The sequence below is a fragment of the Podarcis filfolensis genome, assembly GCF_964270895.1.
Source record: "Podarcis filfolensis genome assembly, chromosome: 14".
NCBI lineage: Eukaryota > Metazoa > Chordata > Lepidosauria > Squamata > Lacertidae > Podarcis > Podarcis filfolensis.
The window spans coordinates 15,869,899-15,883,670 of record NC_139616.1 but is presented as its reverse complement, the minus strand read 5'-3'; the positions used below and the strand labels follow the sequence as shown (position 1 = coordinate 15,883,670).

The window sequence follows — 13,772 nt, the reverse complement described above, 5'->3', positions numbered from 1 at the left end:
CCCCTGAAAGTTCTGGAGTTTGGCAATATCAGATATCAGGACCACCGGTGGACAGAGGAGCATCACTCTAGATCCCAGGCTTTCCCCACAAAACATGTTTGTGGGAGAGAATTCAGACCGCCATTAGAAAACCTTTAATCATCCGCCTGCTGGGGGCTGTCTGCTTACTCACAGCGAAAGGGTGGAAGGAGCCTTAATCATGGCCTAGGACCTCCGTACCTATGGGACCGCCTCTCCCGGTATGCCCCACAGAGGACCTTAAGGTCCATAAATAGTAACACCCTAGAGGTCCTGGGCCCTAAGGAGGTTAGATTAGCCTCAACTAGAGCCAGGGCCTTTTCAACACTGGCTCCAGCCTGGTGGAACGCTCTGTCTCATGAGACCAAGGCCCTGCAAGATCTGAATTCTTTCTGTAGGGCCTGTATGACAGAGTTGTTCTGCCTGGCCTTTGGCTTGGAATCAACTTGATCCCCTCCCCTCTTTCCTTTTTCCTTTCTCTTTCTGTGATGGAACTCCTATCTGGGGACTTCCCTGGCTTTTTTCTGGCCCACGTAGGACCAGTCTGGATAGTTGGCCTTGGTAAAGACTTGACGTTTTCATCCCCCCCCCCAAGTTTTTGATTTGAGTTTCTACTGAAATGAGGCTACATGTTAATGTTTTAATGTCGTATTTTAATCTTGTTTTTAAGTTGTATTTCAATAAATTGTTTTTATACCTGGTGTCAGCCGCCCTGAGCCCAGTCTTGGCTGGGGAGGGCGGGGTATAAATAACATTTATTATTATTATTAATCATATCCCATGATGAACTGGCTCCGTAAGGCTCATCAGCTGGGAGTTCTTTGAAGAGCCACTGAGACCTGCTGGACTTTGCAGCGGAGTGGTGTCTTTTTGTCATGTATTTGTCATCAGAGACACCGAGTAAGCAGATCCTTTGAAAGTATGGTTTGGAAATGTTTATAGTTTGCAGCTGTACAGGTTTTTCCTCTGCTTTGTGGTGGGGGGGCACTGTGACTGGGCCTGCAACAAAACAAACAAACAAACTTTGTAGTGAGTTTCCCCACCCTTTTTCCAGAAAAAAAGCACTGGGTTTGCCATGTAGGTTTACCATTTGCAGTCATCCAGAGGGTTTGGGGTTGTTTTTTATTTCTTTTATTTAAAGTGCAGCTCATGCAGGGAAGGTGTTGTGGGTTTGGAATAACTCCAGAGCTTTTTCAGGTGCACAGAATTAGTTGTGTGGGTGATTAGATTCTGGTTATTTTTTTGCATGCAGGTGTTAAAAGCCTGGAAAACAGCTGGCACAAGAGACCTCCATGTGAAAAATACTCAGAGAGGAATAATGCTCATTCCAGCCACCGCTCCCAAAAGCTTATGATCCGCTCCAGCAGTGACAGCAGTTACAACCCCAGGCCATCATGTGGCAATGGCCTTCCCTACCAACTGGCTGATATGAAAGAAAAAGGACACAGCATTGATGCACCAATTACAAGACAGCCTGGCTCCTTGTATTCTTCCTCTAGAACTAGCCTGGAGAAAGATTCCTCTCCACCAACGCTGAAAGAAGCCGGTCACCTCTTGCAAAATACGAAAAGGTCGGCAGAGATCCTGGTTAGGAAACCCAGGTCCTCAAAGCCCAAACCTCCGCCAAGGAAATATTTCAAGCAGGACTGCACCAGCAGCAAGCAGGCTAGCAGGGAAGCGAAAGAGAAGCCCAAGATGCAAGGGGACGGGAGCCCACCTCCTTCCAGCGCACAGGTAAGACAACTTCCCAGAGAATGAAGCCAACAAAAATAGGAGTCTTAAAGGTGTGGATTATACCTCCCTGGTAAAATCCACACCTTCTAAGAGCAGTGACTCTCGGACTAGGAAGAAGGTCCACTTTCACTGGGCAGAAGTGATGTCAATGGGTAAGCTGGGGAGAAATTCAATTCTGCTCACATTTAAAAGCAAATTTACCCAAGAGAACTGTGAGTGCACGCTTCTTCTGGTACATTTGCACAAGTATACAAAGCTTCAGTGAAAAAGGAACTACAGTAGTTTTTGAGCTTAACAATGGAAAGTACCAGGTAGCATATATGCAAAGCAAGCAAAACAAATATATCACTGGTACAAAGTTTTGCAAGAACTTATGAAACGCTGCAGAATGATTAAAAAACAAACAAACACCAATTATGGTAAAAAATTGTAGGTATGATTTTTGGTCTTCCACCCTTCAAATATGCACCAGTAGCATCCACAGATATTTAACCCTATAAGTCACTGAGGAAGGGTAACCCCTTAGATCAGGGTTTCCCAAACTTGGGTCTCCAGCTGTTTTTGGACTACAATTCCCATCATCCTGATCACTGTTCCTGCTAGTTACAGATGATGGGAGTTGTAGTCCAAAACCAGCTGGAGACCCAAGTTTGGGAAACACTGCTTTAGATCAGGCTTCCTCAAACTTGGCCCTCCAGATGTTTTGAGACTATAATTCCCGTCATCCCTGACCACTAGTCCTGCTAGCTAGAGATCATGGGAGTTGTAGGCCAAAAACATCTGGAGGGCTGAGTTTGAGGAAGTCTGCTTTAGATCCTTCCTCCCCAAACTGGTGCCCTGCAGATGTTGAATTGCAACACCCCTTATTCATTCATTCATCCTAACAAGTTTATGTAAACGTTCAATCATATTCAGTCTTTATTGGGTAATTCATTTTGATTTGTTTGCAGGGCTGTTATATGACTGTGAGTAGTCATCTTGTATTCATCTTGATTTTCTTGTGGAGTGTTTCTAAATCTTCCCACTCAATAATTTGTTCATTCCACACTTTTCAATGCATATCCCTGTCACTTTCCTAACTGCAGAAAGTCATTTTTTAAAAAGTGCATTCGTTGTGTTAGGACAGTAGAACAGTTTAAATTAGGCATGGGGAGAAAATTGGTGTGATTGAGATTTTAATGTGCACGTATGTAATTTGCACGTTCCTACACAATATGCAAACAGGAACCACATCCATCCTTTGAAGCTGAATTTTGTGATGCAGTTCTCCAACCAAATGTCTACAAAATTTGTGTAAATTGGGAAAAGTGTAGATAAAAATACATACATTAGTGAAATTAAAATGCACTGCATTGGGGGAAATTGCTTGCAAAGGTGCATATAAGAGAAATCCTGACAAATTATGCTGACAAATTTTCACGAGGACTTTAAAAACAAATCTAAACTGATGTAGAAATGTGGAGAATTGATGACTGAAGGAATGAGAAGCTGGGAGAAACAAAACAAAACAAAAAGGACGTTACTGCCTATTCTGAGCTGTAATCCACTTTAATTGCACAACCCTAAATTTCCCAGAATGCACTTGAATCCTTGTCAGAAAATATTGACAATCTGGGGGCATCCTTAATTATCGGTTCATTCCTCCTTAGGAGTCCCAGCGTAAATGTTTCGCCGCCATTCTAGAGAGCAGGGGCCAGCTTGTGGGTGCAGAGAATGTAGTTTTTGTGCAACCGGGCCTCATTACACTTGAGCTTCCTGTTTATTCCACAGGAAGCAGAAGATCTGCTGCGGCAGAGAACTAAGACAGTTGTCACTCACGGTGCTTTTGCAAGCTCTTTAGTACCCAGAGCTTCAGAGCAGCCTGATGCCTGTGTAGGAGCCTCAGCCCAAGACAGAAAAACCAGCAAAGGTATGTTTCCTTGTATGATGACAAACATCACTTGTACTCACTGCAGCAAAGAAACGGAATTTATTTTGGAAGGAAATTTCTGCTCCGTGTTAAATTGTGAATTTATGCAAACGTTAAATTATGAACAAGACTGCACACTTATGCGTACTAGGCATGTATAGGATTGCCCTGTAAATCCCAGTGGAAGAAATGAATTTTGGTGAGCTAGCCAGTGCAGTCCTTCCTATACACATCTGCTCTGAAGTAGTCACACTTCCAAAGGAAGTCTCACTGTATTCAGTGGTGATTACTCCCAGGTAAGTATGTCAGGAATCAAAGCTGCATTGCTTTCGATGAGGCATGCAGGAGAATCCAATGCATGGAAGGAACTGCGTCTTGCGGGACTTACCTGTGCTCAGGGCTGTAGCCTTGCTGTGCGATCCTGCGTATCTCCCCTGGGAAGCAAGCCCCATTCAGTTCAATGGGACTGACTCCAACCTAGGTAGTAACCTGAGTCACAAGCCTTAGAAATCGGGGCTGGATTTAGGTTTGATGAGGCCCTAAGCTATTGAAGGTAATGGGGCCCTTTATATGTCCAGCTGTCCTTTGACAGCAACAAATTGTCGCTGTTTTTTGTGTTGAATATATGCTATATGGCAATATATGGACCTAATAGGTATCTAAAGCCATTTGCACATGTTGCTGTGCAACCAGTCCATGCAGAATGCAGGCACCCTATATATAGAAATGAGCAAACCAGTGATATTTTAGGGAGCAGGCTAGCAGGCGGGGCTCATTACTTACATCATAGGAGCCTACACAACACAAAACACTGTTGCTGTATGTAGATTTTATTTTATTTGTTTCTTTATCTTATATTTTGGAAATGTACATCCAGTTTTTTTCCCTTTAAATTTTTTGAGGTCCCCAAGAGAGTGGGGCCCTAAGCTATAGCTTGTTTAGCTTATACGTAAATCTGGAACTGTTAGGGATGCAGCCTTAATCACAGCTAACTTTTGGTGTAGAAAGATAAATGGCAGCAAAAGTGGAACATGATCTTGAGGAATGGACGGCTCATTTATTTTACGATGTGTTCTGTGCAGACTTTTGTGATATGGTGCTTTTAAGATGTATGTTCCGCATACATAATTTTTAATATACCTGCTGCTATTTTGATATTTCTTTTCTACTCTACTTCATCAACATTTACTAGGAAGTGGTGTATGAATGCATAAACCTTGGTTTATTTCTCATCCTGCCTTAACCCAAAACACCCAGGGAGGAGCAAAATGGGAGCCAAGACATCTGTGCAGCCATGGTAAGCCATACTCTGGCTTACCATGATATATGAACCATAATGTTCTCTTTATCCTAGCTCACTACATTGTTCTCATGTTCACTGTTCCGAGGTGCTTGGAGGGCTGTTGGAGTAGAAGTGGCATAGAAAAATCTAAATGCAATTAGAAAAATCTAGACCACTCTCTCTTTCCCCAAAGATACTAGAGCTATATTATGTTTCTTTAAAAAATAAATAAAACTTGGATCTTTAAAAAAAATATATTAAAACAAACTTAGAGGAGGGACGCTGGTGGTGCTGTGGTCTAAACCACTGAGCCTAGGGCTTGCCAACCAGAAGGTCGGTGGTTTGAATCCCTGCAATGGGGTGAGCTCTCGTTGCTCGGTCCCTGCTCCTGCCAACCTAGCAGTTTGAAAGCACGTCAAAGCGCAAGTAGATAAATAGGTACCGCTCTGGCGAGAAGGTAAACGGCGTTTCCGTGCACTGCTCTGGTTTGCCAGAAGTGGCTTAGTCATGCTGGCCACATGACCCGGAAGCTGTACACTGGCTCCCTCGGCCAGTAAAGCAAGATGAGCGCTGCAACCCCAGAGTCGTCCGCGACTGGACCTAGCGGTCAGGGGTCCCTTTACCTTTACCTAGAGGAGGCATAAGCAGCTGAATTGATATTATAATGAATATTTATTCAAATGAAATAGCCTTAACTTAGATGCTAGAGGGCATTGCTCATTCAGTAAAATGAAATGGCCCCCAAATGAAAATGTATGTAGCGTTCAGGCATGGCACTTCCATTCATTTCCTGTTGCATTAGACTGGAGGGAGGACGGTAGCTCAGACACAGCTTCAGAAAACTTACCCTGTTGTAAACTGAAATCTGCTTGTCCCAAGGAAGAGGCAGGGCTGAGGGAGAGCTCACCTCACCGCCCCCTTGTGGTGGACTTGTGAGTTTGTGAAGCGATTTTGTAATAATAATAATAATAATAATAATAATAATAATAATAATAATAATTTGTGATGCAATTTCAAGGGTCGCTCAGATAGAATTGGACTGACATCCTTTGATTCTAGCTCTTCCCTCTGTAAAATGCAATGGGCGAAAATTTTAAGCTAGCAGATTTAGGTCTGAGAACCAGGAGAGAGGCTTGCAAATTCATTGTTCCTCCAGCACCTCCTGCATCTGTCACCAGCGGCAGCCACACTATGAGAAAGTCATGGCTTGCATAGAAATCTTATGTGATCATGGCCGCAGGTTTATGCAGCAGGAGGACAGGGAAATTTGATTCAGTTTGTGTTTAAAGGCAAACCTATCTATTTCACGTTTTCCAAAACAATACTAAAATGCAGCCATCCATTGAAATTTGTACTTCTCCCAGTTTTGCAATGCAGTTCTTCTGCCAGGTAATGTGTGCAAAAGTGCATATTCTAGGGTGCAAAGTTTGCATAAAAATGCACAGATTAATGAAAGTAAGACAGAGAAATGCATCACATTCGGGAAAAGTGCTTTGCAAAAATGCGTACGTGAGGCAAAATTGCATACAGAAATGTGTGCATTAGGAGAAATTCACACTAAAACGCTAATGAATTTTCAGAAGGACTTTTGAAAAAGAAATTGCAAAGTGATGTGGAAATGATACTAGAGACTAAGCTTGAGACTAGAACAATGAGAAACTGAAAGACAATAAAATTGACTTGTTGATTCCTATCTGTGCGAAATCTTGGAATGAAATGAACTAGGTGCGCAGCCTGGGAGTCATTTTGGACTCACATTTTGGACTGTCCATGGAGGCGCAGGTTAATTCTGTGTCCAGGGCAGCTACCAGCTCCACCTGGTACGCAGGGTAAGACCCTACCTGCCCGCGGACTGTTTCACCAGAGTGGTGCATGCTCTAGTTATCTCCCACTTGGACTACTGCAATGCGCTCTACATGGGGCTACCTTTGAAGGTGACCCGGAAACTGCAATTAATCAGAATGCGGCAGCTAGACTGGTGACTGGGAGTGGCCGCCGGGACCACATAACACCGGTTCTGAGAGATCTGCAGTGGTTCCCAGTACGTTTCTGAGCACAATTCAAAGTGTTGGTGCTGACCTTTAAAGCCCTAAACGGCCTCGGTCCTGTATACCTGAAGGAGCGTCTCCACCCCCATCGTTCTGCCCGGACATTGAGATCCAGCGCCGAGGGCCTTCTGGCGGTTCCCTCATTGCGAGAAGCAAAGCTACAGGGAACCAGACAGAGGGCCTTCTCGGTAGTTGCGCTCACCCTGTGGAACACCCTCCCTTCAGATGTGAAGGAAATAAGCAGCTATCCTATCTTTAAAAGACATATGAAGGCAGCCCTGTTCAGGGAAGTTTTTAATATTTAACACTGTACTGTTTTTAACACTTGATTGGGAGCTGCCCAGAGTGGCTTGGGAAACTCAGCCAAATGGGCGGGGTATAAATAATAGATGATGATGATGATTATTATTATTATTATTATTATCACTTCTTCACTGTTAACCATTATGGTACATTTACAGGAATGCACGATGTTCCTGTTAAATCACATTTTCCCCCCAATACAGGGAAGACTCTTTCACCAACCCAACGGCCTGTGCTCAGAAGGCAGGCACGGGTAGATTATAGCCTTGAGGCTACGACTGAAGACCCTTGGGTTCGAATTTCGGACTGCATCAAAAGCTTGTTTAACCCCAGCATGTCAGAAGGCAGCTGCCCCTTAAACTTGCACCCGACCATTGATGCAAATGAAGGGAACCAAACCTCTAGCTGCTCAGAAGCAGCCCTGCAGAGATCAGAAACGGAAGAGGGCGACTCAAAGGCACCCAGGTCATCCGATGAAGGCGACTTTGCTAAGAAAGGGCCGCCAGTAGCCCCTAAGCCAGCCTGGTTTCGTCAGAGCCTGAAAGGGCTGAAGAAAGGAAGTTCGGAGGCAGCAGCCGTCAGAAGCACCGCTGAGCACCAGAGCGTCTCTGACAACGAAGTGGGTTCTACTTCGAAGATAATCCGGGCCTCGCCTAGAGGCTCGTCAATAAAGCAAAGAATAAGCTCATTTGAAAGTCTGGGCACTCCTCAGTCTCCAGAAAGAGGAAACAGAAAACTTCTATCAATGCAGAACGAAAGATCTTCCAATAGGAGGGAGCCAGTTCATCCTAAACAAGTTCCCAGTGAGAGTGTTGACTTTCAAGGTCCTGAACACAGCCACCTTCAGCCCTATCCGGATGCCACTGGCCTAGATTCGTTGTCTTGTTCAAGAGGAGACTGTGCCCCGAGTCCAAAAGCATGTAGCAGTCTCCCCACTGAATCTTCCTTGACATCAACGCCATTACAAGGCGCGGAGCCCATCTCACAAGTCGCCAAAGCACCCAGCAAAAGAGCCCGGAGTTTCCCACTTACCTCGGCCCAATCTTGCGAGATGCAGAAAATGGACGGGGAGAAATGCAGCAAGATCTATTCCATCAGCAACCACTTCTCGTCAGCTCTAATGAAATCGTTGCATTCCCTCCCTCAGTCCCCGCTGTGTTCTGGGAAAAACCCACGGAGGCCACACAATGGGTCACCAACCCCCCAAACAGAAGAAAATGGGACAACTCTCGTGCAGACGCATGAAGCTCATTCTTCGGATACCAGCTTTTCTCTGAAGTAAGACCTTCCTACTTGGTATTTTTAAATGTGTGTTTCTGATCAGTGAGCAATTTCCTGTGTGCCATCAGTTGCTCTACAGGGATTGGGGATCTAGGGCCCTTCAGATGTCTGGTGGACAAACATCTTCCACCAGATGTGGTGGACAAATATCTTCCACCAGTCCCAGCCAACATGGCCAATGGGTAGGAATGAGGGAAGCTGTAGTCTAACAACATATGGAGGGTTACAGGTACCTTATCCCTACTTTACAGTTTAGGCCAGAGATGGGCAGATGACAGCCCCTCACAAGCCACCTCTGGGTCCCATATCCTGGCTTGATCTCCCTATCACATTTTAATCAGTATTTACTCTGAGTTTCATTCATAACAATGTTTCCCAAACTTGGGTCTCCAGCTGTTTTTGGACTACAACTCCCATCATGCCTAGTTAGCAAGACCAGTGGTCAGGAATGATGGGAATTGTGTGTCGAGACCCTGCAGCCACCCCCTCGTTGGAAATAACTCACACAAGGACATGGATATTAGGTTTATGTTATTTTTGGTCACAACTTTATTGAAATTACAGAATGTGAGCGGTATTGGCTTAGGCATTGATTGGACCTGACTATATCTGACTCCTGCCCATTGTGCAGGAAGTCCCCAGTAAGGGTAAGCCACCAGTAGGGGGAGCCCTGTCGATGTGGATCAACTCAAGCTCCCCCTGGTGTTCCTGTCGGGGTCGTGTCCAGGCCATAGCCTGGAGGGGCAGGTGATGGCCTCCCCCCATCCCCCACACAAGGTCAAACAATGCCTAACCGCAACCCTAACAAAGTTGTGACGATTGCTACGAGGTAGGCGAAAACCAAGTGGCCAGTGCCAATTTGCCAAGTGGAAAAATTCCTACCAGGCCCCTCGGACAACCAAGGCGACCAACCGAAGTCCATAGCAAGGCCATTGCCTAACCAGCAAAATAGGGAGGGAGGGTGGGTGATTGAGGGGGGGGGACAGCTGGAGACCCAAGTTTGGGAAAAACTGAATATTTTCAGGTTTGGGGAGGGGAGTGGCCCACACTTCATTGCCACATCTCTTTGGGGATTTTGTCATTTTGCATCCAATGTTAGCCCTACTCAGAGTAGATCCATTTAAATGAATGGCTCTAAGGCCTCATTGGCACTAAATATTTAAAGGAGTACCGTACCACCTTAAACAGTCATGGTTTCCTTCAAGGAATCCTGGGAAGTGTAGTTTGTTATGGGTCCTGAGCATCATTAGAAGATCCCTGTCTCCTTCACAGAACTACAGTTCCCAGAGTGCCCTGGGAAGACAGACTGATTGTTAAACCGCTATGTGAATTGTAGCCCTTAACAAAGTACAATTCCCAGGATTTTGGGGGGGAAGAATCATTGAACAAGTGTGAGAATGGATTTTTAAAATAGTAAATAACAGGCACAGGACCCCCAATCCAGATCAGAACCACACACCCCCACCACATCTGCAGCTTGCATTGGTAGAAAAGTGCCACATGGACCTACGAGAGAACATCTCACCCAATGCAAAGAACAGGTGAAGGGGGCTTAATTTGGATCAGGCAGCAGGGGGACGATGGAGGGGTAAAGCCTTCCCACCACCCCACCCCAAGTTCCAATTTGGATCAGGTCCTTTGTGATTACTTTGATAAATTTAAAAAGTACGTATTTGCTAAAGGAATTTGGACATCAAAGTCATTCTGGGAATGAAAAGCACATTCATAATAAACCCACTACAGTGGACCCAACAGCCTCTGGTGTGTGATGGGTCACAGGGAAAGTTGGCTATGATAATTTGGTGTTTCTTGTTTCCTATTCCACAATCGGACAGCCTCTCCGAGCTGAGAGACTACAATGCAAGTCGGTCAGGCAGCGAAAAGGAGGGAAACATGAGGGAGCGCTCTTCTCCTCAACCTTTAGGCGCCTCCTCAGGACAGGCCGTCATATCGCTGCTCACCCCTGAAGAACTGGAAAAACTAATGGAGGAGGTGAAGTCCTTAGACGAGGCAACGTTAAAGGTAAGTCTTTTGCTATGGACACTTCCGGTTTCCCCAACCCATCCATGTTCAGTGGTTTTCAACTGTTGGGTTAGGACCAGGGCTGGATTTTCCCCTTACCGTGGAGCATTTGATACATGTTGTTGTTGGTCGTGTCCGACTCTTCATGACCCCATGGACCAGAGCACACCAGGCACTCCTGTCTTCCACTGCCTCCTGCAGTTTGGTCAAACTCATGCTGGTAGCTTCGAGAACACTGTCCAACCATCTCGTCCTCTGTTGTCCCCTTCTCCTTGTGTCCTCCATCTTTCCCAAGATCAGGGTCTTTTCCAGGGAGTCTTCTCTTCTCATGAGGTGGCCAAAGCATTGGAGCATCTAAGTATTGATACATAAAGGTAAAGGTAAAGGGACCCCTGACCATTAGGTCCAGTCACAGACGACTCTGGGGTTGCGGCGCTCATCTCGCTTTATTGGCCGAGGGAGCCGGCGTACAGCTTCCGGGTCATGTGGCCAGCATGACTAAGCTGCTTCTGGTGAACCAGAGCAGCGCATGGAAATGCCGTTTACCTTTCCGCCGGAGCGATACCTATTTATCTACTTGTACTTTGACATGCTTTTGAACTGCTAGGTTGGCAGGAGCAGGGACAGAGCAACGGGAGCTCACCCCGTCGCAGGGATTCGAACCTCCGACCTTTTGATCGGCAAGTCCTAGGCTCTGTGGTTTAACCCACAGCGCCATCCGCATCCCATTGATACATAGAAGCAACCTATTATATGCCTTGCAAGCCACCACTGGTGTGGAAGGTTGTTAGAGTACTTTAAAACGGTGGACGGTTTGTCACAGAGCGATCTTCTTGCAAAGGAAGGTTCCTGCTCCATTAATGTGCCAAAGAGGAGATTTCAGCCAAAAGAAGCTTGTTACATTGGGGAGATGCTATGGAATCACCTCCTCCAGTCACCTATTAAGAGCATAGGCACTCTGGCTGTTATCCCTCCTCTTCCCATTGTGTCTGTGCATCCTGCCACTGTCTTGACTGAGGTCCACTTTGTTCTCCCTTTGCACAGCAACTCAGCGACATTCATGTCACAATTCTGCACAAAGAAGAAGGCGCTGGTCTTGGTTTCAGCTTGGCAGGCGGAGTAGACCTAGAAAACAAAGCCATTACCGTAAGTTAGCGGAGGGTTAATTCCCCCCCCCCCCCAACCCAAAGGTCACATTCTCTCATGGACGACCTTCCCGGGGAGCTACATTCCAGTGGTGGGGAGGGCCAAAGGAAAAGGGGTGTGGCCAGTGACAAAAGTGGGTGGAGCTCTTGCTTTTGTACATTCGATAGGCAATATTCCGGCTATACAGAACTCAGAGATTTCAACAGGCTCAGTTCAAGGACACAGTCTAGCCAGACAGAAGCATCTGCAGAGGGCATGGTGCACGACTGATGAGGGGTGTGGCCCTGTGGAGATTCCTGAGGGCCGGATAGAGAAGCCTGGGGGCCGCATTTGGCTCCAAGGTCTGAGGTTTCCCACCTCTGCCAGAAACAATCTTGTTCTGTTAGGTTTTTCATCCCAAGGCATATGAAAAGCTATGGGCATGAAGAACACAGTTCGCTCATTAGCAAATTATAACATTTCTGAGCATAGATTTCCAAGTCTATGATTGCATCTGACTGCTGGCTGTAGCAAGATCCTGAGCTTCGGGCAGCAAAATGTATTGGGCCAGCACTGGCAGGGACATTGCAAGTTAAATGACTTTCTACACCCTCCAGTTTTTTTAATGTGTGGAGACGGAACAGATTTGCTAATTTGGGCTGGGAGGTTTGCAGGTCCCAAGACCTGGATGGCTTTCAAAGAGGACCTGGCAAATTCATGGAGGATGCATGGCTGTCTGATATGTCAAATTGAAAATGCCACACATCTTTCTTTTATGCATGCGATTGTGTTGTCTAACAGGTCCACAGAGTTTTCCCCAGCGGGCTTGCGTGCCAGGAAGGAACTATTCAGAAAGGCGACGAGGTCTTATCGATAAATGGGAAGTCGCTCAAAGGCACCACTCACAACGAAGCACTGGAGATCTTGCGAAATGCCCGGCATCCGAAGCTGGCAGTCATCGTCACGAGAAAACCCAAAGAGGCTGAAAGGAGCCCCAATGTGTCCATTACATCCTCTGTATCTATAGGAAGTGAAACTTCAATGGAGTCTAGTGAGTTATTTGGTAACAAGGCTTAAATAAGCAGTAGGGTCAGGCAGTGCTGTTTTTCTAGAAAAAGAGGTGCCAGAACCCACAATGAAGCCTTCCCTTGTTCTCATATACAGTGGTACCTCAGGTTAAGTACTTAATTTGTTCTGGAGGTCCGTACTTAACCTGAAACTGTTCTTAACCTGAAGCAACACTTTAGCTAATGAGGCCTCCTGCTGCCGCCGCGCCGACGTAACACAATTTCTGTTTTCATCCTGAAGCAAAGTTCTTAACCTGAAGCACTATTTCTGGGTTAGTGGAGTATGTAACCTGAAGCGTATGTAACCTGAAGCATATGTAACCTGAGGTACCACTGTAATGGGAATGGCGCCCACCTGAGAGGTGCCAGTACTGAGTTCTGGTGAGTTCTGGCTGAAAAAAAGCCCTGGGGTCAGAGATGGTGAACTTCAGCCTGAGGGGTATCCCTTCTGGGTAACCTTCCAGGGGCCACATACTACTGCTGGGGCCAGATCCTTCCCAGCTTTTATTGGAGACGCAAGCTCTCTACCACTGAGCTTCAGCCCATCCAAACCAACACATCCCCCTCTGACGATATTCTGTCTTCTCCACACAGCATCTGAAGACCTGATCTTCACAGTTATACTGGAGAAGACATCTGCAGGTTTGGGTTTCAGTTTAGAAGGAGGGAAAGGCTCCATCAACGGAGATAAGCCAATCATTGTCAACAGACTTTTTAAAGGTATGTAATGGCAGCAAAATAGTTGAGCGTTATTCTTTTTCAAACTGTAGACACTGTGATGCTCACAAAGGGGATCTTTGGTTTGCAGAGGAGGAACTGCGAACCTGTGGCCCTCTAGATATTGTTGGTTTTTCAGTCTCAGCTAGGATGGCAAACAGTAGGGGATGATGGGAGTTGTAGTTCAACATCTGCAGGACCACAGGTTATCCATCCTTGGCATAGAGGCTCAACCCCAGGGATGTATTAAACCCCTCTGACCCTAG

General features: G+C 46.0%; 1 protein-coding gene across 10 annotated transcripts in view; it reads left to right on the top strand.

Annotated features, from left to right (window-relative positions):
• Positions 1-13,772, top strand: part of IL16 (interleukin 16) — a 68,204-nt gene that overhangs the window by 51,573 nt on the left and 2,859 nt on the right. For all 10 annotated transcript variants that reach the window (XM_083586215.1, XM_083586221.1, XM_083586219.1 and 7 more), the window contains 7 exons: positions 1,271-1,752; positions 3,523-3,661; positions 7,498-8,572; positions 10,411-10,597; positions 11,642-11,743; positions 12,524-12,773; positions 13,384-13,509. In XM_083586215.1, coding sequence (XP_083442341.1) covers positions 1,271-1,752; positions 3,523-3,661; positions 7,498-8,572; positions 10,411-10,597; positions 11,642-11,743; positions 12,524-12,773; positions 13,384-13,509 — 2,361 coding nt within the window. The remainder of the gene's footprint in view (positions 1-1,270; positions 1,753-3,522; positions 3,662-7,497; positions 8,573-10,410; positions 10,598-11,641; positions 11,744-12,523; positions 12,774-13,383; positions 13,510-13,772) is intronic.